Source organism: Corvus kubaryi, unplaced genomic scaffold (assembly GCF_017639235.1).
Source record: "Corvus kubaryi isolate FWS band 111438036 unplaced genomic scaffold, C.kubaryi_AGA036_p1.0 37300, whole genome shotgun sequence".
NCBI classification, from domain to species: domain Eukaryota; kingdom Metazoa; phylum Chordata; class Aves; order Passeriformes; family Corvidae; genus Corvus; species Corvus kubaryi.
In genome coordinates this window covers 9,744,667-9,770,175 of record NW_024581093.1, presented here as the reverse complement: position 1 = coordinate 9,770,175, position 25,509 = coordinate 9,744,667, and the positions used below count along the sequence as shown (strand labels likewise).

The window sequence follows — 25,509 nt, the reverse complement described above, 5'->3', positions numbered from 1 at the left end:
TTTACGTTTTCATTTATTTAAATGGATTATATTAAGGCACACTTAACCAATTTTAATACTAAATGAAGGATGCTGACAGAACCTCTATTTTCAGAATATTAGTTAATTCTATAGTGGCTACATTCCACAAATGCTTTCATAAAGCCTCATTCATTAAGAATTTCAATGTAAATCACATTCAAAGTATGACTTGAAACAACAGAGCCCACAAGCCAATCATCTGTTTAATAAAATGATTGCATGAAAATTTATGCTATGATTATGAAATGATTATGAAAATATATATGAGTATAGATAATGCAGGATAAAGTTAGCTTCAGCTTTTTCAATATACTATTTCCTACAAAGTAGTTGAATAGAGAAGCTGAATCTGAATCCTGTACGAATTGTTTAGGTTCAGTTGCATCTGAATATACAAGAAACAAATAAAACCCCATTGAGTATAAGCCACCAACTTGATCTTCAACCTTTCATATCTCGTTTCTGAGTTGGAAAATATCATGGAGAATAAACAACATTAGCAGTTAGTCTTATTTCACAGAGTGAATAGAGTGTATTGTTCATCAATATTTAACAATCTTTCTTCAGTGCTCCTCTTGCTCTGTCCTGTATCTGTGAACTCTATTGCAATAACTTCAAAGAATTACACCTTAGAAATATTTTTTACAGTCTTAATTCTCTCCATATTTCATTTTCTTTCTTATCAAAATCACAATCCTTAAAGTCTATAACCCTTCCAACTGTCCAAGAGAACTCATTTTTTCTTTCTCATCTCTTAGCTTCAATTTTTTACCTGCAGTTCTCTTCCATTTCAACACACAATATACGAAGAAAAACAAACAAATTAACTAACTAACTAAACACCTTGGCAAAGCTCCTCTCATAGATTTCATCCTTGTCTCTTTCCTTAATTTCCAAAAGAAATGAAACCAAATCCATCAATAGCATTTTTTCTACCGAACGTCTCATTAAAAACACAAAAAGCTTCCACCTGAAAAGTCTCCTTGCTTCCACTTGATTCTATTCCTTCAGTGTCTCTGCTACTCTCCTGACCATTTTGGATTAGCTTTCCACATTAATTTTAAGGGGACCATGACTACAACCTCATTATTTTTGTATTTTTCTAAAATGCATTCTTTACCTGGATCATCTGCTATATCTGAGTATTCCATCAGCCTTTTTTTCCCCCTTATACATAAACTGTTTCTAGCTTGCTGTCCCTGGAGTATCCCAAGACTGAGGTCATGACAATAATCAGGATGATGATTTTCATTGAATATTTCTAGTCTGGAATTTTATTTCTTTGGGAAACGTGTCTTGAACTTGTTGTCAGTTCGAAATAACTCATTTAAAGAAAATGGTTATATAAGTACTGCACAAATTAACACCAACGTCTCTACACTGCAGTTGTGCAGTTTTACCAATCATTCAAGGGAACTGACTCTCTTCAGTATTTTAATCTGTAGTTCCACAGACTACCATATTTCATATTATAACTTAAGACACGCTGAATACTCAGTTTATAATTGAAGCAAATAAATTTACCAATGAGATCAAATATATACTCAAAACCAGCCAAACCTCCCCAGCTTTTTCAAAGACCGATAAAGTGAGGGGGGTCTGGTACCCCTTTTTTCGGAAATCAGTATATTTAAGCCAAAGCTCTCTCTTTAAATCATCAGGAGTCTCTTTCAGTAGCCAGACAACTCAGTTCATTCTTACAATCTGCCTGGGATGACTTTGCAGATGAAATCGCTAAGACCTCCTAGACCCTTCTGAAAAAAACCAAAATTTAAGACTAAAAATCCTTACTCTGTTTGGAGCAGCTTGAGAGAAATGTAATATGTGGTTCATCATCATGTACTCATTATTGACTCAACATCAAGAACTGTGTATTTTTTTTTTCATTTAGAAAGGCTTACATGATGAGAACATATAAATGTACTAACCAAATTCCAAATCTCTCTTGAAACTGGAGAAATTTTCCTTCCATTGCTGAAGGAACACTGCTCTTCTCAACCAGCTGTTTACATACCTCAATAATTTCCACATTGTCCTGAATGTTTAGTCTTCAAATTTAAAAAGAAATACATAATGAGCTTAAAAATACAAAATGAATTATCATATTAGTTTTGTTTTGAAAAGTTGAACTCTTTTGCAAATCAGCTTCCTACAATGCATTTGGGAGAAGACTTAGTGTGTAATACCCAAATTAATTTCTTCTTCTATATTTCATATTACACAGTGTAGGTAAATAAACATGATGATACAGCAGCTTCAAATGCTACATCAGAATCTTTGATTATTGACAGAAAAAAACCCCATTCTATACTTAAAGTGAGTTTGTTTTCTATTCACTTTTCCACCATCTGAAGTATTTAGTGTCAGTAGAATACCATTTTATGGAATTTCCTCTTATAGTTTAAACATATCAAATACTGCTAAAAAGAAGTGACTCAGCAACTTATAGCACCTGAAGGCTTGTATTCCAACATGCTGCAGGTGTGTTACCTACACAAAAATCACATAATCCCTATGTAGATATTCTTACAATTCTAAGATTACAAGATTTGAGGAGGATTTGTATTAATATAAATTATTATAAAAGCCAAATAAATCTTTAACATTTGAAAAGGTAACTTCTCTTCCAATATTTATCTATTTTAGACATATTGGATTACTGTCACAATGCTACACTGCAGCAAGAGAATGGACTACTAAGCTTACACATCTGTAAACCAGCTGACTACATGAAATACTTTCCTTTTATTCTTCAAAATATCAAATGCTTTTGTGTTTTGGCATTGCCCAGTTAATTGTCCTTGCACAGAAGATAAACACAGTCACAAATCTGAGATCTTCCCCAAGAAACAGGCCTAACTCAATGCTAAAACTATCATGTGTCTAAAACATGTTATCTACAGAAATTAAAGTTGTGGTGAGTATAGACAGCAGCACTGTCTCATGCTAGCTATTTAAAAGCTAATGTAGTGGCACATTTTTATTAATCTTGTTCCACACATCAAACAAAAGGGTCTGATGCCTTCAAAGGCTTTTTTTTCCCCCTTCTTTTTTTAAGCAGGCTCTTTTTTTTTTTTTTTTCTTTTTAAGTAGAAAAAGGAGCAGATGATAGTGAAATTTATGATGTACAGATGTAAACTCCATAGCTTCTGACAGTCAACATTAACTATTTTTTCAACAGTGAATGAAACAGTACTTGATTTAAACAGGTTTTAGATACTACTACTATGGAGCAAATTACTTAAATTCAGAAGTGAAAAATTACTTTTTATTTGGATCATTTCAATTCTTGCAACTGTAAGAGCTAGAGAAAGCATGTACAATTACTTACTTATTAGTGCATTACATTGATCACAATTTCTTTATTTATGTATATAAAATATGCCTAAGAAACGTCCATTGCATCCAGGCATATGAAAAAGAGCTTGCTGTTGGACAATGAGATCTTTTCAGATTTCGTGGGCAAGGCACAGTTAATTGAGGAAGACTCTGTTGGGAAGGATCATTTTTCTAGAAATGAAGTCACAAACCAGTAGAATAGAAAATTATGATCTTCACAGGCTTCTCCCTCCCAAGTAGGTATATTCTGCTCCCTGAACATCTGCCCAAGTATTCTGATATTACTTAAAAATAGGGGTTATATACAGATTTAATAGAAATTAACTAGTATTTTTCACTTAAACAAATATTTCCCTCAAAATAATGAGTAAGACTAAACTTGTACTGAGATAGCTGAATCAGTACTTTTTTTAGTGCCCAGAAAGTAATAAAATTTGCCACAGAACCTGGACACACTGAAGTAGAGCTGGAACAGAAGTCAGAAAAAGAAAAGGAGCTAATATCCCTTTGGAGGCAATAAGATGAATTAATGGGCAAACTGATCTAGCTCTGTGCCTTCTATCACAACTGCAGAAATATGGAACATGAACTCTATTCTTCCTTTAAACCTCATCTTCATGCTGGCTTTAAAAGTCTGAAATGGAAAACGAAGTCAGGAGAAAGTGACTCTTAAAAAAGCTAAGAATTATTTTTGGGGTTAATGTCTTAAGTACACTAAAGAGACAATCTCTTTTCCAGACCTCTTATCATTTGGATTAAAAGCATATAGAGTGGAGTCCCAGTAACAGGCTGAGGAGCAGCTGTGTGGGAATGGGGCACTGATAGCAACTTACACCAGAAGGAAATGATCAAAGAAACGATCTTGACCTCCACTGTACAAATTTATGCCAGTAAATCCCAGATGGCTAAGCTAATAAAATTGAGGTCTAATTAAACCACATCCCTTGCATCTTGTCTTTGCTTCCATATGAGCAGGACATGGATACAGTACTGAGACTACTCTTAAGGAGTCCTGACTATTGTATTAACTGGAGTAGCGGCTCAAAAGCTTTATCCATTCATATTCAAAAGTGGAAAACCAAGTAAGTAAAATACATATCACTACCAAACTTCTCAAACTTGCCCTCTGTCTGGCAAAATAGGCAAAAGGCTTTTCAGCTAATTGCTCTCAACCACAAATACACCAATAGCCAAGACAGACACACAGACTCCCAAGCAGAGAAGAATACAACATGAATGTGCACTACTACCTAATAGATCTACATACATCTAATAGATTTAAATAATACAGTGATAATATATTTAAATCGAGTCACAATGCAGCAAAAAATGCCAAAGGAATTAAAAACAGATGGGCAAATAAGCTCTTCATTAAAAGATCAAGTAAACAAAACACACACACAAAAAAAAAGCATAAACATGCAAATACCTGTTTCAAAAATGAAGTCTGGGATGGCTTTAAAGATGTTTTTGGAAAGTACCATGAGTTATTAAGTTATTTGAAGATACCTGCTTGCAAAATTATTGTATTTAGAATTAATGTTTTACCTTGCACACTGTGTACCATAGACATCAAACCACAAGGCTGTGGTTTTGGCCATCTTTTAATTATGAACAGTCAAGCTAATTGTAGATAAATTTTGTACTTAAAATGTGTTCAGTCTAATAATCCATAGGCCAAGTTTGTCCCTTAAGGTGGATTTATAAGTTCCTTAAAGAATCCCAAAACAAACTCCAATTAAATATGGAAAAAAACATTGACTGCAGCCACATTACAATAATCATCTCAAGGAGTGTTGCATATGAACTCAACTCTGTTATGTAGCTCTTATGTTAGACAGAAACTGCAGCAAAGCTGCAAAGGCAGCTTTAAAATATTACTGGATTTTTTGTGAATATAGGACTCAGGATAACCAGTACCTCCCTTCCTTATTGATGATGGACTAATGATTAACTATGGCTGCTTCACTAATTGGAAACTACAGTTATTTCAATCACAAGAACTTCTTCAACATGTAGCACAATAAAGAATGTTTTCCTAAAGGTTGACAGTAACCTAACTGCAGGCTGACATCAAATGGTGCTACAGCAAAGAGATTGGTGGAAGTCCAGTCCTTTTGGCACCACTCAGTTCCTAAAGAATTTCAGCACTGTCTTTACATGGTTATGTAGCAGGATGATAGCCACGTGTTTTCTTACAAAACACAAGAAAAAGCTGCTAATAATACCAAAATTCAAAGACAAGCTACAGAGATGAACTAAGATGACCTTATTGGTCACCCAAATGTCCAGGTTTTTTCCAGTATTCCAGAATTGACAGTTTCTTCTCTGCTAATATAAAGATTAAAAATAAGAATTACACAGAACCTATAAATCTGTTTATTTTTTTATGCAATAAAACAACTCATACAGACTGTTCTAGATAGCAGTTACAAGACTCTCAAGAAAGCAAGCTAATGAAACTCTCCTTAATATATCATGTACATATCTCTTTAAGTTCTGGCTCTGGTTCATTCAGCATCAAAAATACATGGAAAACATGGGGATTAACAGTCTTCCATAAAGTACTCTGATGGCACAATTATAGAACACACACTACATGTATATTGGTGGACACTTTTCAATTTATTTCCTAGTATCTTCAGTCAAATACAGTAACTCTCAAATACTAATGCATCTTCTATCAGGTTTCAAGCTAGAAATAGACTGTAAAGGAAATACTTCCAGAACTTCAAACATGAACTCAGAGACAGTAACTTATCATGGTTTGGATACAAGTAATTTGATAAACATAAATAAGGATCTGTACTACTTTTTAAAGCCTGACTTTATTTAAGGACTTTTTTAGATGAATTTGAAGTGCATCTTTACTTTCAAACTCCTTAAAAGTTTTCACATAAATATGGTAGTTGACATAGAATTTAGATGTTATCTTCAGTTTCTATTTGCTGCATGTGAAGAAGAGTGTTTATACACAAATGACGCACAGAAGTTCTTCGCAACAGATTATTTTCAAACGATGAAAATAATATTTTAAATATTTTCTGAATTCACTGGAGGCACAGACTGAGAAATTAATTTATGATAACAACTTCTTTAACCTATTTAAATGATATAAAGGAAATTCTGAATAGGGGAGACTTATGACTCTGTGAATAATTTAACAGCAAACATTATGATGTATTATTTATGTAGCACCACTGATGCACAAAAGAATGCTTGCACATAATAGCGGGGTCGTCAGTCCCTTGAAAGGCAGTTAAAGAACTGATGACATATTTCTCATGCACGGAGAACTTCCACTGGAATCAAACAAGTAAGGAATGCAGGATCATGCCACATTAGATTCTTAATACAGTTAAAGGTAACAGTCTGAAACTGAAACAGTCAAAAAGGGGAAAATACATGCAAAGCTGTAGAATTTTGCATGTATTTTTTGCAAAAGTAAGAGAGAGAAAGAAAAAAGATTCAACTAATAGAGGCTTTATTATGAACACATTCTGCATGCATGTTTGCCTGACTTTGCTGCACTGCACAGCTACACCTAATTTGCTAATCTACCCTTATACAAGGCCAATAGTTTTCTACTATTTCTAGACTCCAAATTATTCATGGCTGCTAAGGAACATTAAATTGCTTGATATGAACTTATACCTAAAATTTTGTAATAATTATATCGAAGATCTTTTGGATCAATTGGCTATGGTATCTTCAAAGCAGCCAAACATAAAGCAGATACAGTAAGGTATATTTATTCTTTGTGGATTTTTTTTGTCTCTTCACACCTTAGAAACAGCTAAGTTCTCCTGAATTTTTCCAGCCATCTTATTTTTGGGTAAGTGTCCTGCATATTTTCTGATCTGAATTAAAAATGATTTGAGATTCAGATTCAAGATTTGACTGAGCAATCTAAGTGTTCACTTCTTTAAAAAAAGAGGGCACATACCCAACACAAGTCTGTTGGGTTTGTCATCACTGATCAAAAGGGCAGGACAAGAATATATGCAAAACAAAAACATGAAATAGTCTGTGCTAATGAATATTATAGAAAGTATGCTCTGACCTTATGGATTACAATACTACTGTGTTCAAGTTCTGAGTATTGGTTACTACATTTCTAGTAAGTTTTCACCTTAGGAAAATGTGTTCAAGAAATTGCATATTCAGAAAATTCAAATTACCAGAATCCCCTCTGGTTTGGACAAGGCCTCAAAAAGCAGACAGGCACACTAGAACTTCTGCAAAACTCCTGAACATTGTTAGCTGAGCAGGACGCTCTGTGGACAACTTTTCCTTTTTTTAAATTATTCGTGCTTTCGTCAGTTTAAGAATCTCTGCCTTAATCAATATGGTTCCAATCCTAGTTCTGCACAGGACATCTTACAACTGGATCTGCTCTTATTACAAGATAAGTCCTCCCACTCTGTCATATCAACATTTGATATGTATTCCCAGAACCAAGTTACCCTCTTCTATCTCATAGCCCTGGGCCTGAATAAATTTATTATATTTCTACCCTCATTCTGCATTTTTAAGACAAAAACCAAACAAACTGATTTTGGGAACAAAACTGCCCAATTAATGATATGAAGTGTACAAACATAGGTGTGTTAAAATTGTCAAAACTTGCCCTACATATAAATTACAGGCAAATTGGTAGGGACAAACACATTTTTTTATCTGTCTAAAACCATGAGAATTTTTTCTGTTCTCATATACCTGAATCAACGTAATGAAAATGAAGACTGGTGTGAGGGTGTAACTGGCCAGCTGCCTGACCCATAGCTTCTGGACGTTAAGGAGACAATTCTGATGACTCAGGTTTGAATCAGAGCTGTAACTGTTTGTTGAGGATTTTTAAAACACGTTATCAGTTCAGTGTATAAGTTAACTGAGTACAACTACTACAAATGTCCCTACGAAAGTTTTAAAGTGTGAGTTCCAAATCTAACTAAATAAGTAAAGGACTGAGAGTGAGACTGCCTTAAGCAGTAAGTCTCGACAGTAAAAAGCACCATTATAGATGGCTGCATTGTAGTATTTACTTTTCAAAGTCCACACGTGTGATAGATTTTTCAAGTCTGCAGTACTGTGCACATATGTATCAAGAGACTAGAACAAACCTTGAAATTAAAAAAGGAAAAACATGTGCAAACAAATGACAGATGTGAAACTTTGTTATAACATGACAACACTAAACTTTTTCATACACTACTTTTATAACCCTTTAACATGTAGAAAGTTATACTAAGGAAGTCCAATGATTTTAACTATTAGAAAACTTGCCTGATAGCTACTCTCTTTTCAAATCTGTACTTTTGTTTAACCCTGACTACTGTGGATTCTCATAATAAGGACTTCAAAGGCAAACAAGCTATCATGACTACTATAAATGAATACAAGAACAAGGGCAAAGAACAATCTTTCTGCTTACAGGTACTAGCATTGCCCACTGATGAAAAAAAAGAGTATGGACTTGCTACAGTGAAGCAATTATTAGGGGTACTGATATAAACCACTGTTTTTAATAAATGTGAATTACACCTTTCCTTGTATGCTCTGGCATACCAGCAGCCTCTCTCACTTTTTTGAGACCACTGCTAATAAAAGATTGAACACAGCTGTATGGACAAGGTCTATGGCCTGGAATCTGGAGCTGCTGGTCAGCTGAAAGGAGTTTTCTGGGGAGGCTCTCGTTTTGCTTCTCAAGCTCATGAACTCTTTCTTGCCAATGCTCAATCCTTTCTTGCAGCTCCAGGCCTGACCCAGCCACTTGGGGCCGCCACCAACCTGTTCAGACTTTTTTTATCATTAACAAGCTGTATTAACTTGGTCATTCTGGGGAAAATAATAAAAAGATGAAAAAGAATGTGAAAAGTCAGCATAAAAAGCATTCTGTTGAAAGGAACATAATCACTGTGAAGACTTCAGCACAGAACCTGAATAATAAATTTCAGGTTTTGATATAACTATTACTGCCTGTGAAGAACTCTTTGAAGATAATTGAAACCACTGTGCAGCAATCTGCTTTATTGCACTGACAAATAACAGTTTCCTAAGGCTTATCATTTAAGGTTAGTAAAGGGAGGACACATATTTACTCCATATGGTGCTTAAATGTAATTTTTAACGCATGACCTTATATAGGAACCTCTGCATGCTGTTAAGTAAAGTTACAGGTTTGGGATGTGGGGGGGCAAACTATAAAAGCTACAACTCCACAGAACATTCAACTATTGAAAGAATGCTAATAATATGCAACATTCCAATAATATACAATTTCTAGTATTTTACGATTTAAATATATATTTCATGTCTAAAGTAGCTAAAATATATAGGTGGAGATATTTAAGAAGGTACTTTGAAAAAAGACTTAACAGTTCTCATTACCATACTCAATTTTATACTTGGCAAGTAATACCAGTGTGCTTCAGAGAAGGAACAGTTAGCTGCAGAATATAATTAGATACAGAGGGTATGGTTGTCATCTGTCTTTAAAAGGATACAAATTTTGCTTTTGGTATCTCAAGAGTTGTACCTTTGATTTTCCCTTAGTTTTGATAAACATTTGTAAGCTAGAACAAAAGGCAGAGAGGGCACATGGGGCTGATGTAACATGCACGAACAGAAAACATACCCAGCAGTGAATGCAAAAAACTTGGCATATAAAGAAAGACAAGGTGGCTTTGATGAGAGAGACAAGTTCAAGACTTTACAAAGTCGGTTGCACATCTTCGAGACCTGTATCTGGTTTACAGGAAATCTATTTTTGAAGGTCCAGAAAGAAAACTGAAAATAAGGACACACTTCATTTGTTTAAAGGGGCTTGTTTTATTTTTTGTATACTTGTGGACAGAAGCTTCTACTTAAAAGAACAAAAGTGAAACAAAAAAAAAATTCCATAATAACTTCAGGATGTCACAGAATGTTACTTGTCTGTAAGCAGGTTTTTTGTTTACGTGGAGTTTTTTCAATGTTCTTCTACTGCAAATTCATTCCAAACTTCTAGTTAAAAGGGTTTTGGCAAGGAATGCTGGAAAAGAAATTTAGCTTGAGGAGTTAAGTTTTTTCACTGGCAAACACTGTATTTTTTATTTTCTGTGTCATAAAGTATTAATTCAGGTATTCCAATTTGGACATTCCATGTAATGCTATCTAAGTGGATGATGAGTTCATTTGGTAAGTCATCTAAGAGAAACACAGGAAATGCTGTTTAGAATAAGCAAACAATTCATGTGTTCCACCATCTTAGATTTGACAACAGCCTGACAAAAAAGATGGAAGTTATGTCATGCTGGTCAATTTGTTCCTGACTTACTGAATACTGAGTCAAAAGGAATAAATGCTTTGGACTTAAAAAAATTATGAAATAGTCCCATCTACAGAGACAATATTTTCAGTTGCCCATTTATGAATCTGTTAGCCACACCTTGCTTGGATGCAGTGTGATTTTATTAAGTACAGCACAGTGTGAGCACACAGCCATGGTGCTTTTGGATTAATTAGCCCTCCTGCAAAGCAGTAGCACCACAAACAGTTCTGCTGAGCCCCGACTGGTTTACCAGCTCAGCACGAAGTTTAATAATAAGCCTGAAGTTCCTTGGGTACATTAACGATCACAGAATCACAAAATCAATTAGGTTGGAAAAGACCTCTGTGATCATGAAGCCCAACCTTTGACTGAACATCACCTTGTCAAACAGACCATGGCACTGAGTGCCACGTGCAGTCTTTTCTTAAACACCTTCCTGGGCAGTCCATTCCAAGGTTAATCGTCCTTTCCGTGAAGAAATTGCTCCTAATGTTCAACCTGAACCTTCCCTGGCTCAACTTGAGACTAAAGGGTAGATGACAGTCAACTTCTTGACGGCCAGAGAAGCACAAAAATATGGGTGGAATCTTACTGTATAGACCATTTTGATTCTAGAATGAAATTCCTGATGAAACATTAAGCTTCTACAGCCTCTTCTACAGCTCCCAGAACACCTGCTGTACTCTGACAGCATAGCTCTGAATCCAAGGTACCAGCTCCAAAGTGACAGACAGTGCTGTGCCTCTCCATACGGAAATCTAATACAGTCCACCACAAAGACATACATACACAACCAGAAATTAAAACAAAAATTAATTCCAAAGAATGATTTTCGCTACTGCTTTAAAAAGCGCTCAGAGAAATCAGCATTTTTAATTTGTTGATGTTTTAAAGGACAAAAATACTACTGTAAGCTAAAATAAAAGTATTAACCCCATACCTTTTCATTTTCTCCTCTTGCTTATTTGCATGCTGCTTGAGTAAGACGTGATCACCATGTACATGAAGAAATCTGTCCTCCAGTTCTTCTTGACTGATTTGTTACATAGCTTGCTGAGCTTCCACATTCTGTGCAGTTGATGATTCTACCCAAACCAAGACAACTTTAAATTACTTTCAATGCATTCAACAACATGTAGTTCAAAGTCAAAACTCACTCTGAAATATTGAACCCCCCAACTTTTCAAGTAATTTTGTATCTTACACTTGTATGAGTCTGTTAATTTTTTTAGATTTATTGTCATTTCAATCACTTCCTTCTTCCTTCCTCTTACAGATTAAAAAAAAAGCAATTAAAATTATACAGCAACCTGTTTACATACTAGACAACACAAAGGTAACAGTTTAGCAAGTAACCAGGTTCTGTCAAAGATACTATCTAAAAATAAGTAATACCAAAGAGATGCTTTCTAATCTGTTCCAAAGTTAACATAAACTCTCTTGAAGCTTGAAAAGATTAACTCATAATTCTTTACATTTAGTCAGATACAAGACTAAGCCCAGTTGTTCCATTCTAATAGCAGCTGAGTAACATAGCAGAATTGCATAGTACTTTGGTTCCCATTTTGTTAAATGGCTCTGTCCTTGTCCTCAATTCAGCAAAAAATTCCTCTTTCCTCTGGAAGGATGAATGTTATAGCTCAATGACATTTCCACTTTTTAGCATCTCACAGCAACTCCGCTGTTATAACAAGCAACTTGAACATAGAATGGGTCACAGCATCTTTCACAATTTAACCCAGATTTTGAATGGTATTTGAACTTAATTTTGTGAGTGGCAACATCAGAAACATTTTTAGAAAGAAACTAAAGCCACTGATCAAAGTCTGTAGCTGTAATAAATAGCAGCTGGTACAAACCTTGTAATCCTTCAATTCCAGCTGGAGTTAGACCTGTATGTCTCACAGGCAGGTCCCCCACAGTTAGATCAGCTGCAACAAGCATGGTTTATCTAGGGATAACCAAGTTCAAATGAAATTCCTCTTCATCTGTTATTTAAACTGAGACTAGAATGAACAATACACCACATAAAATGAAGGAAAAAGTTGTGGCAGAGTCACTGAAATGATAGACTTGTGAATGCTCCTATCTCAACTGGATTGCTCAGAGGACAATCTAAACTCTCAAGTTTAATTTTATGCCAGTTTTAATCCATCCACAAAATACACCTTTGTTGTACAATAGCTCCAATTGTATTTAATACATGTACAATCAGCTTTCTGAAGTTCTAATTCTGTTGTCTTCAGGAATCTTTGGGCTAAGGCATCCCCAAGTGGACATGGGAAGGGGACCTGTGGGTTTTGTTTTGGTTTGTTTTTTTTTTTTAGTTGGGAGTTTTTAAATTGTTTGTTCATTTTAAGGGAGGTAAAAGCTTAAGGCATCAACTGGTAGGTGAGTAACGCCATCTTCCACATTTTTAATGGAATTCTTTGAAACAGGTGCTAGGGGTTATGAAGTCATTCCAGTGTTGCCTGGCATTCTCTTAGTCTTCTTTCTATCACTGTCATATAAGCAATTACTTTTTAAGATAGAGACTCTCCTATGAATGATTCTCATAAATCTGAACATGATTCTATCTTGAAGCAGCAGAAAGCTTAGCTACATGACATAGTGAGATTAGGAAAGTATTAATGTGAAAAAGTACTACATTTGTTTTGGTGTAATACATGAACATACTTGTTAACAACTGCTGTTTCTTTCTTGTCTTCTGGTGCAGAAAATTACATGTTGGTCACAAAGTCAAGTAATGCTGAAACAACAGTACGAGGAGAGACATGAAGTCCCCCGAAAACCATTGTTAAACTCTTTGGGTGATATAAATCCTTAGTCAATACAAAAACATCTAGGAAAGCATTAGGAAATCAACGGTGATACTACTAGAGCCTTATATCAGAGGGCAGAAGCGACACAGTATGATCAGCAGACATCCCATGAAATATCTGTTAATTCGATCATAATCAAAAGTGCTGCCTAAGCTATCTCTTTCTTCCATCATAAATAAGTCTCCTTATGGCTTTGTCCTAAAGAAACAAAAGGGATTTAATGGAAATTTAGTTTCCAGCAAGTCAGCCTTGCTTTTAATCTTTTGGTTTTTTCATCACTAAAATTTATGATAAAATATTATTTCCAGACTTCACTGTTTATAAATAAACAGGAACACATTTTTCTTCCATGTGGAACAAATGTTTCCTTGTCATGACCATTGAAATGAACTGATCCCCACTTGCAGACTTGCAATATGGTTGCAGTTTCAATGCTGTCAGTGACAGAAACAGAAAATACTACTCTGTGATGCTGATGTCCACACCACGCAGCCGATGGCACAACTGGTAACCAATGACAAATACACATCAACTGGAATCCAGCTCCTCAGCATCCTCGGCTCTTTTTGCATTACTTCTAAAAAATCCTGAAAACTTTTTTGTAATTTGTTAAATTAGCTCTATCTGCAGTCATTGACTTCACTCAGGTCTAGGTTCATTATTGTGGTTACTGTTATATGTCCCTCTACCAGTATGGCTACGGCAACTGAGATCAAAGGGAAATAGAAACATTTTACCTCTAGAGAATCATCTAAATTTGGTTCACAATGGTAGCAAGGAGAAGATGCCACCATTATATGTCTTTCTAGAATGTGATTGTCCTTGCTTTCACAAATCAAAAATGACAGGGGCTTTTTTTGGGCAAGTTTCAAGAGACATCAAGAGCTAAACAAGTATTTTATCAGCACGACTCCACAATGATTGTGATCTATCAAAATCAGGCTTCAGAAACTCTAGCATAGTAACAGGCACAGACAAAAATTACTGGTTTTCACTATTTGCTACTTGCTAAAGAAACTTTGCTATGGATATATCTACCTATTATCTTCAGTATGAGAGGAATCTACTCATTTAAAAACAGAGATAAAACAACACATGCTTGTCACTCAAATAAACAAACAAAAAACTCTTGTCAGCAGTAATCCATTACTGACTGCAACAAAACCACAGAAATACTTAAGCTATAAGCAAAATACCATAGCAGAGATGCACACAAAGCCAGTGTTTACTGGCAACATGACAAGACTTGAAGTGACAAAGTAAAACAACTTTAAATCTAAAGTGTCCTGAAAACTTAGAAGGTGAAATTTTCAAAACAAAGAGGAAGAATTGTTTCAATTCCATTACAAAGTGACAGAAATTAAGCACTCAGCTATCTTTTCTGTCCTGGGCCACAGAAAAAGAAAATAAAAAACCCAACCATATTAATTGGTTTTATTAGATACAGTGGTTTTGGATAGAAATAGTACAAACATGCCTCCTGGTTTTAAGGAGGCCAAATACAATTACAGATTTAGAATTTCGTTTGGCAACTTATTTGCCTGATTAGTTACATACCTATGTCTTTAATAATCACTAATAACCACCATTTATGCTGCTGCTTTGAGAGAGGACGCTTCAAACATCAAAGCATGTGCTACATATGCTACAGTTCCTCTTTGAATATTATCTCCGTGTCAATCACAAACACTTAAACAAAATTACTTTTCCTTGCAGTCCAGTTCCAGCGTTATTTCTAAAAGCATGAGATTTCTCCACAGCATTCCATATTACTTTTGAAAGCATTTCCAAAGCGATTACATCTGACAGAATTGTACAGCAACACTGCTACAAAAGTGATGGTACACTTAAGAGTGCAGGTTTCCTAAAAAAAAGCATAACAAAGGAAGAGAGATATAAATTTGTATTTGCATCTGGACAGATCCACATGGCATCCTCAACCTCAAAAACTTAAGACCAGGTTTTATTCCCAAGAAAGGATACCCTACAATCACTTCAGCACATACTGCTCCTCAAAAATAAGACAAAAGAACTTAATATACAAATAGAGGAATATTCTGTGTATCTCTGGGATTAACCTATAAGAACTTCAAGTTAGGTATAAGGAAGAATTTTCAATAGTTACTGAAGTTAAAGAAACTGTAACTCTGTTTTACACTTCACTACTTACAAAAGTGGTTCTGTCACCACCTGTATCTGAAAGTTTACTACAGAAAATCTGCACACGACTTTGTACTGTTATACAAGGCCAGACAGTAATGAGACTAATACTTTAGGTTCAGACTCTTATATAACTCACAGAAGTGTACTTTTGTACCAATATCATTCAAAAGTAGCAAAATTGAATGGGGATTACATGATTTTTTTAGAAGTTCTCAGCCAGTGGGGCTAGAAGGGACTTCCAGTGAAGGGATTTGTAGTGAAATCATAAAAATTACAACTTAATTGTTTCAACATGGATTTTGAATTTGAGTCTCAGACATGGCCAAGACGATCCTTTTGTTACAAAATCCTACTCCTCTGGTAGAGGGAATTTAGAAAAGGAGGTGAGAGGGACCACCCACCTATTTTAGCTTATCACAACGTTCTCCCTCTATTGAGTCCTTAAAAGATAAACGTTTGCACTTTATTGGGCTTGTAACCTAAAATAATCCCATTTATTACTTGGTAGAAATATAAACACATATCATCTTTCAAATATCATCTATTGCAGGGCTGTGTGTTTTGGGATGTGGACAGGAAAAAAAAAAAAAGAGAAAACATGGAAGATATTAGGAGACAGGATCACAACATCCTGCTGTTGCCTGAGGGAAGAAACATCTCTCAGACCTGTAAGTCCTACTTTAACACAGAAAAATCGAAACAACCTTCAACGTATTTTACAAGCGCTTCTCAAATTTTGATTCAGCCGCGCCAGTCCCGGCGGTGACTGACAGGGCTGGAAGGGGCAGGGTCGCAGGGAAGGCAGAGTTTGCCTCACGAAGGAACGCCTACAGTGCTCCCGCCCTCGGGCACAGGGGCTCAGCTCCCGCTTCAGCCCAGCAGCCTTTCCAGGTACAAAACACAGGCCTACAGGGCTACTTTTAACCAAACGCTGAGGCTCCCAGCCTTTTCCCATGGGCACCGAGCGAGGAGCCTCTCGAGCCTGGAACCGCCACCCTCAGCGCGGGAGCCGCCAGCCCCGCTCCTCGCCTCCCCAGCCGGGGGCCGCCCGCTCCAGGACACGGCGCCACAGCCCCGGGCAGCTCCAGCGCCCCCGTCCTCCCCGCGCCGTGCCAAGAGGAGGAGAAGCTCCCCCCGTACTCACAGCCCCCGCCAGCCCCAAGCTCCTCTCAGCGCTCCGTTAGCAACTGCCGCTGTTGCCAACCGGCCCCTTCCCCTTCCGGGCCGCCCTGGGCCTGCCGGGACTTGGAGTTCGGGGCGGGGCCGCGCACTGTCCGCGGAACCGCGGGCCGGCAGCTACAGGCGGGAGCTGCGCGGGGCGTCTGCGGTGCCTGGGGCGCTGCTCCGCTCCGGGCGGACGGCTAAGGTGGCACCATGAAGAGGAGAGCAGGGGAGCGGGAGAAAGAACTGAAGGTACCTTCCGTTTGCTTCCTGCTCCCCGCAGCCCCGAGGAGTGTGCCCGTGGCTAGCCCTCTCTCCGCCGCTCGTGGGGCTGTGTGGGGCAGAGCTCACCGGAGCTCTGGTAGCTCCAGTGCTGGAGCCCCGAGCGAGGGGACTCCGAGGCCGCCGTGAAGTTCATTGTGAGACGAAGGAGCCCCGGCCCCGAGCTCGGCGCCGCGGTCACAGAGCCGGGGGTGCCGGGGCGGCAGCTCCGCACGGCCGCGTGTGCCCAGCACCGCCCCGCGCCCCCAGGGGCTCCGCCGGGGCTGCCCGGGCAGGGGGGTCTGCTTACCCTGGAAATGTCGGATCGCCCCTGCCTTGAATGAGGGGCACCTTGTACGGCGTTAACAGGAGCTAGTGGTAAAGGCGTGTGCCGTCTGGGCAAGATACTTCAATTTAAAAGAGAGTTCTGTGGTATATGAAAAAAATTATGCAAGGACTATATGTTTGCTTTTGTCGAAACATCATTTCACTAAATGATGCACTGTGTAATTGCGCCTTAATTTTTAAATTTAGAAGTACTCAACACTAAGTCTGATCTAAATAAACATTTTAAAGTCTTTTATACGGCCCGAACTTTATAATGTTTCTTTTCTTGTTCATGTGTTTAGATGCAATGCTGTTACATGCTTACATTGAAGATGTTATTTCACTGTCTGTGGAAGCAAACAGGAGTGCTGAATGTTTACTGTTTCAGTGCCTTTGAAGGGCTTGTTTTACTACATTGTACAATATTTGACTTCAGCTCTTGATAGCTGTTGTACTTCTACTGATTTTGTTTACAAAATAGTAATACTGAGAAGCAGTAAGTGACTTGTTTGAAAGCATAGTGCTGATATTAGTGGTGTTAATGAAAGGAAGGCTAATTCCATTATAAATTCAGAAAATGCCTTTGAAAATGGTGATCTCATACACCTGAACAGGGAACATGCTGGTTTTGGTATTACTATTAATTTACTATTCAGTATTAAAAGTTATTTCACTGTAGAGGCAGGGAAAAGGTCTGATGTAAGTTTGCAACTAAGTATTTTACTAGAAAAATTTAGACCCTCTTTGCACTAGTAAGTTTCATAACAACTCCTTAAGGACTACCCGGTCATTTTGTAATTAGTCTTTCTGCTATCCCAAGTTGCTGAAAGACAGCAATTTCAGTGTTACATTTGTATTCTGCCCTTTCCATATATGTCAAAACATATGCAGATATCCCATCCAGTATAAATACCTTGCAAAAAAAAACCTCAACCCATACTTTTTTAGCCTGTACATTTGTGCTGTTCATCGAAGGGCCTTTGTCTTTTCAATGGGTCTTGCATGTATTGGCATTAGGAGAGTAATTGCCCTTGATAAGATAATCACTCAAGGATATGTGTGAGGGGGTAAAGGCCTGGTGCTGTGAACTACATTGGCAAAGGCGGTAGGAGGAAAGGCGCTTGAAGAGGTGTCAAGAGCAATGCATGAGAAAAGCTTGAGGTAAAGAACAAGAGTACTGCTATAGACACGACTAGATGTTGTGGGTGCACACAGGGAGAAGGATGAAAAATAACAAGAGATTCTTACAGAGAATTTAAAGGTGTCACTACTCATAGAATGCCCTAGGGGGATGTAGTAAGTTGGGCACTACTTGAGAGAAGCTGAGTATATTGGAAGTGAAGCAAAATGAACCTGTAGAACATCTTAGAATAATGGCTTCCAAAGGAGAAAGCAGCAGTGGGAAAAGGGGGGATATGCTAGAAGGAACATGTGCTTTTTTTTCCCCATGGAAGCATCCTCATGCTGATTATTTTCTACAGCTTAATTGGAGATGTAATCTCTGGGCTCCTGTCAGTGTTCCAAGTCACCCTTCAGTCCATAGGCTTAGCCATTCTTAGCTTATGTTGCTCACCTGAGAAATGCTGAAAACAAAGGAACAGTGTCCTTATTGTAGTAGTTCTGCCAAGACTTCCATTTAGGTACTGATTAAAATATTCTTTAGGAAACCAAATCTTAGTGAGGTTAACCCAACCTCTTCTGGAGAGTAAGATTTATGAGGCCTACTACTGAGAGGGAAGTGGTTGGGTAGAGAAGCTGGTTTGGATTATGTGTCTCCTGGCAATGTCTCTTGTTTTCCAGAATTAAATCCTGAATAAAAGTTCTTGTTTTGCTATAATTGTATACAGTTAAATGCTGTCTATCAGAATCCCACTGATTGGCCCTTGCTTTGTAATTATGTAGTATGTTTCTTATATGTGATAAGCTGTTCTCTGGCTCAAATTTTCTTGTATATAGCAAGTTTTGATTTATGCTTGTATAGAAGAACATTTCTGTTCCAAGTACATGTGGTAGAAGTTCTGTAGAGTGCAGTGCTGTCAAACAGCAATTTCCACTTTGCAGATCACTCAGTTGGGTTGAGTAAGATTAAATGTGTAGAAGAAATAAAATTATTTGTGCTAGTATTTGGTATTCCAAGCCCAACAGGAGGAGGATACAAATTCATTCCTGGGAAGAGGGTTTGAAAAAAGTAGGAAAACCATAGCCAGAAGTTAACTACTCATCTGTTCTGAACACTATGTTGGGCATGCTAATGTCCTGTAGAATATTTCTCTGAGTCTTAAGTGGACAGGAAAACACAACTATTTTGAAGTTTCTAAAGACACCATTGAAGCTGTTGTAAGCCATCAGCTTCTCTGGTCTTCCCCATAGCAAATACTACTTCTGAACATAAAACCAGAGCTGTTAGAGTAGATACTGCTCATTAGCTGAAAAGGCATTTTTATGAAACAGCATGTTGGGGGTTTGTTCATGCTTGTTTGTTTTAGCTTAGAATTCAGTTTTAATTAATACAGTTTATAATTATTTTGATTATTTTTTTCTTCACACTCTTGGTCAGAGTCACTTCTCTTTCACTGGGTGTAGAAATGTATCATGTAAAGTAAAATCAAACAAATCTCCTATTTGGTGATCTAAGTAGGCTATTTCCTCCTTTTAGACTTGGGAAGAAAGCTTTCTGCTTTTAGGATGTTTATTATCTTGATTGATATCCACAGGTGAGTTTAGTGTAAGACTTTATGTTGTCAAGACTTACTTACTCAAAGTGGATTTTTTAAAGTAAGTTTCAGTATGACAGAGGCCAAGTTCTGGTTATTTCCTGTATATGCTTCCTCTTGCCACTCTTTGCATATTAACACCTTGTGTCATCACCATGTGAAAGAGAAGATACTCAGCTAGTCTGGAGTATTACTTTCTTTTAAAGTAAAGGTATTGCCTTGATAGGTCTTCAGAATAGACCACTAAGCCCAGTTCACAAGTACCTTATGTAGCTGTTTATGCTAATTCACACTACTGTGAATACTGACTGCAGAGAATGTATTCCACAGACACTACTGTTATGTTTGTACAGCTCCCAGCACAGCTGGGACCCCAATCCAATAAAGTTATTGCTGTACAAATAATAAATGCATCAATGTGCACATATCTGAATATTCACAAGGGCTTTTACAAAGATATTCATATGCAGTGTCACGTTTGTGAGACATGTTGGACAAAGTGGCAAGGAAATACAAAGCTTTAAATAACACAAAGCTTTGTATGTATTTTATTTACAAGGAGAAAAAGGGAATATACAGTGTTTTGGCTGAGATATCATTGAAAGTCTTACTTCCTGCATCATCCTCACTTTTTCTGCCTGCAAAAGAATACATCTTTACAAGGTAAATGACGTTGCTTCAGCATATTAATGCCCAGGGAAAATTAGGCAAGTATTCTCAGAGCACTTCAAAGCATGATTAAGGGTTTGATTTTAGAATTAATGCTGAAGGATGTTGCCCATACCATACAATGAAGTTTAAAAACTTTAACACTGTTGCCGTGGTTTGTTCTAGTATTACATGGATTTATTGTTTCCAGTTATTGTTCTACCTCTTAAGATAAAAAACATTATTAGAAAGACCCAAACAAAACAAATTTTTCTAATTGACAGATTAGATTATTCTAGAAGTTATATTTAGGAAAATTAATGAAACAGCTTAGATGCAGTTAAATAAGCTTCTTGTCATGTCATATTTCTGCTTAGGTAAACGGTGTGCAAGTTTTAGCAGAATCAGCAACCAATATGCCAGTAGCAATTTTTGTGGTAATCACATTATTGGACCTTCCCATTATTAATGAGACAATAATTAAGAAATAGTGTTGATAGTCACATAACACATGATTTGTATATTGGAAATGGTCAGGTAGAAGCCTTGCATATGCAGAATAAAATACAAGAAAGAGTGAGTGGCAAATGTTTCTTGCTTTTAAATTCATCACATTCCTGCTGTTTAAATTGCCTCAGCTGCTAATGCTGGAACCATTACAGTAATGGACTTGGCAAATGAAGGAGAACCAAGACATACACACTTTATTACTGGAGGGGTAATTTTCTCTTCATCTGTAATAGCAGCAGTGCCTAGTATTGATCAGACCATCAAGATACTAATCCTCTGTAAAATTACTTGTTATAACTGAAAATGTGTTAATCCAAATCAGTCTGTGTCCTGACTTTCTACTTACTATTGAATACAGACTATTAGATGGTTTATTTTTTGTGATTTAAAGCCTTTACATCGATAAGAGTCGGAGCTTCCTTTGCAAGAGCCTGTGCTTAATCTTAGCTATGGCCCAGGGTTGTCTTTTTGTTTTAACTAGAACATCACCCACTTAATTAAGAAGTGCATGTCTATCTTTCTGCTCGGAATTATATTGGTACTTTAGGCTCTGCAGATTTATTAAATGTGTTGTTTTACATTCAGTCACTTGTTTTTGCTGTAAATAAGAACAGATCTATGCTTCACGTATTGAAATCTACAAAGATCTTGGAGCTAAGGATGTGAGGAGAATGGCTGCTCGAAGCACGAATTTGGGTTTTGTGGATCGTGGCCTGGGAGGCTCGTGTGTATGGGAGTAGTGTAAGGGAAGTCTGGTGCCAGGGGTCTAAATGTCTTCAGTGTACTTTGATCCTGGTGATCCACTACATGAGACAGTCGTATGGCGAGCTGTGCATGTCCCATATCTGAATATGGGAACACTACTTTTTCTTATTTTTTCCTTTTCTCTCTGTTTCATCTATTTTTTCATAGTCTTGTAGATTAAATGGGAAGCTCATGTCTCTTAAGTTGTATAGCCTCAGTGCAGTGGCTGTTCAGGTGCACGATACCCCATAGGACCTGGGTGTGGGACGGTTCCATGAACGCTGACCTTTTGTTAGACTCACTGCTCTGGGCTCCTGCCAAGTGACAGCTATGGATATCCTTCCAGCTCATGGTGGGCAAGGAGCATCCTAGGAGTGGGGCAACATGCCCCACTGGTCGTTTATTTTAAAGACTCTAGTAGCATTCCATGCATTTTAGAAAATTCTTGTTGTCTAAATTAGCTTTTTGCTCTGGTGAAAGAGAAGCATTTTTATCTACCTGATTATCCCCTGCTTTCTTTCTTCATTATAATTTAACTAATTCAACTTGTATCGTTTGGAGAGGCTTCACAGTTCCTAAAAGGTATTAGAGTATCAATACCTTTACAGGAATTTTGATTCCTTGTCTGACTCAGAACACTAAATTTTTCGCTCCTTTCTAAGGAAGAATATGAACACAGTATATGTTTCTTGCTAAGCCCCACTTTCCCTAGTGAACAGCCTCTTTAGTTTAGTTTTCAAGCAGTAGTCTAGAAATATGTAGAGCAAAGCATCTTGTGTAACGATGTGGAGTTCACTTGTTCAGCTGAAAGCTACACTCCCAGATGTAAGGTGAATTTTAAAGTTTTCTGTTGTCTTAGTAAATTGCTACCAGACTGTTACTAAACATGCGTATGTTCTCAAACAGCAACCCTGAGACAAAAGAAACAGTCATTTACAAATCCAGTGATAGACACGAATTTCTAGAAACGTGATGATAGTTCTCTACATTATTTTTCAAATATTTCTGTAGCTTGTAGCATTCAGGAAAATTAATTTGCCCCCAGAAATTAGGGAAAGTAAATTTTGAAAATCCTTCCTGTTTTCTGTAGAAAAATAAAACTTCATGTGAATTTAATTTTGGGGTTTGCTATTTTTCTGAAGAGAAATCTTGAGGAACTTGTTAGCAGATGGTTCAGTTTCAGAAAGCTGGGTAGTCACCCAAACCCTTTAGTCTTCTGGTTCTGAACTTAGCTTATAATCTTAGAAGTTTCAGATGGAAATTTTTGAAATAAAGCTGTAGTGAAATGTCTCTCCTGGAGGTGCAGTACAGGACCTACTTTCAATTTTATTTTTCGATTTTGAAAAAATTTGGTGAATAATTTTAATACTTTTTTCTTTTACATCAGTGAAGGTTCAGCTTCAGCTGACCCAGGTTAGTGAAAACTAGACAGGTCAAACAGTGATTGCCTAAAGCTTGTTTCTGTTCCCTGTGCAGTTGATGATCAAACTTATGCAGCCTTCAGCTGAACCTGGATTGGGCTCTCATGCTTCTAATACTTCATCCATTTAAATTATTTAATTACCCATAATGACCAAGGACATCCAAAATATCAAATGATCCTCTTTCCTTCAGCTGAGGCTGAAAAGCACTGTAATGTTTTACTGTATTCTGTTAGGTTCACTAGTGGAGTGCGAAACATGGTTATGAGTATTTATTGGCATTTAAAGTATGGCACAGATTAAACATATTTGAAGCCTTCTGGGTAGAAAATTATATGCTGTAATTTCAAAACACTTGTGATTAGTTACTGGAGTCTGATTATGGGAGGAAACTCTGCTCTACCTTATTTAGCTTAGCAGTTTTTTGCCTTTGTATACATGCTACCCCAATTTCTAAAAGAATTACGTTTTTATCTCCTAGAACTTGTTCAGCTTCATTTTTCCCTTTTATCTGCTACTCTTCCCACCATTTTTATTTAAGACTGTAAAGTTACTTTAGTGTAACTGCTCTTGTCACCTTTGCCCTCAGCTAATCAAATAGTTTACCTTGAGGGAAGCATTTATCTCCCACTTTCATTATTATTATTTTCGTAGCTGTACAGATATATATTTTATGTCTCCAGAAGGGTGTAACAGTGAAACGAGGTATTGATCTGCTGTATTTGGCAATTTCTTTCCACCTTGCCATCGATATCATGTCAGCCTCTGTCTGTACTGTGGTTGACCTCACAAACAGCTCTTTATGTTCCCATTGGATTCAAATGATATACTATGCTCAAAACTAAATCAATGAATGATTATAAAGTTTTTAGTATTATTTCATAACCCTCAGGCAACTGGGCCTTCATGCAGTGAATACTTGAAAAGGTACCTGATTAAAATATGCTGTTGATTCTGTTCTAAGGTTTAAAACTGTATTGAAATCAAACACCTTGTAATATTAAATTCAGGGTCTGAGTTGTGTATTTCTGTATGAATACTATAATAACTGAAAATTCTGTCTGTAATTCACCAGAGAGATTCCACTCTACACTGGCATAAGATTTTTCTTAAAATCGCCCAAATCTCATGGATATTCTGTCCTCTGAATGCAGAAATCTAATTCACTGGATCCTGCCAGTGATAAATCATGATTGTACATACCCTGTATATGCTTATGGAGGGCGGGGGAAAGGATCAAATAAAGATTTTAATCTCCAAAAAGTGAGCAGTAAGTTTAAGCAACTTCTGGGTTGGAAAACATTTCTATTACTGCCATGTAAACCAATACACTTAGGTACAATGCTCACAGTTTAACTGGTAAAATTCATGTTCAAATGCACATTTAATAAAGGGGTTGTTTTTTTTTTTTTACTCTGATGGAAATAGGTAGGATTTTCACATGCAGTTAAAAGTCTTTAGAAGCCCAATCTTACTGATTTTGAATGTGCACTCAAGATCTGGAAAAATCTTCAGATTCTATTCTGTGTTTACATCTAGTGTAAATTATGTCAATGCAGCAGGTAATGATGCTCTTGTGCTTAAAGGAAATACTTCATTGTCTGATATCTGAATCATGTGATGGCCATCAACTGCAGTTCATAAAATACTGAACTGAGCTATGGTGCATATGTATGTATGTAATCACTGAATAAAACCAGAACAAACTATTTAGTCTAATGATGTTAGGTAGAAGAAAGTTTTTTCGGGGCCTTCATGGTAAACAGTGCATATAAACATCAGGAAAATTACCATCTTTCTGAGTTGGAAAGCTATTTAGAGTCAGAGTCTAAGCAGACATTTCTTACAAGCTTTTGTAAAGAAAATGAGCATTTGTCAAACAAATCACTTTTGCAAGATATTTACATTAGAAAAAAAATTGTGGAAAGGTGTTCCAATGAGATTGATTTCAAGTGAAATGTTTCATTGCATATTGTGAGACCATGTGAGTGCCATACTCTATAATACAATATAGAACCACCAGAAATTATACCAAAACTCTGATCAGTTTGAAGCTGTTTCTGTAA

General features: G+C 37.0%; 1 protein-coding gene and 1 long non-coding RNA gene across 26 annotated transcripts in view; one reads left to right on the top strand and one right to left on the bottom strand.

Moving 5' to 3' along the window:
• The window catches only part of LOC121664287, a 51,137-nt gene extending 34,262 nt beyond the window's left edge, over positions 1-16,875 (bottom strand). For 13 of the 19 annotated variants that reach the window (XR_006015928.1, XR_006015920.1, XR_006015924.1 and 10 more), the window contains exons 1-4: positions 16,802-16,875; positions 15,199-15,358; positions 12,532-12,623; positions 11,613-11,757 (exon numbers count right to left, since the gene is read on the bottom strand). This is a non-coding gene — a long non-coding RNA (uncharacterized LOC121664287). The other 6 variants (XR_006015923.1, XR_006015929.1, XR_006015919.1 and 3 more) reach the window with 6 other exon arrangements.
• Positions 16,818-25,509, top strand: part of FTO (FTO alpha-ketoglutarate dependent dioxygenase) — a 231,976-nt gene continuing 223,284 nt past the window's right edge. For 3 of the 7 annotated variants that reach the window (XM_042027498.1, XM_042027501.1, XM_042027503.1), the window contains exon 1: positions 16,822-17,070. In XM_042027498.1, the coding sequence (XP_041883432.1) occupies positions 17,032-17,070 (39 nt within the window). In that variant the 5' untranslated portion in view covers positions 16,822-17,031. Of the gene's footprint in view, positions 17,071-25,509 lie in introns of all 7 variants that reach the window. The other 4 variants (XM_042027499.1, XM_042027502.1, XM_042027500.1 and 1 more) reach the window with 3 other exon arrangements.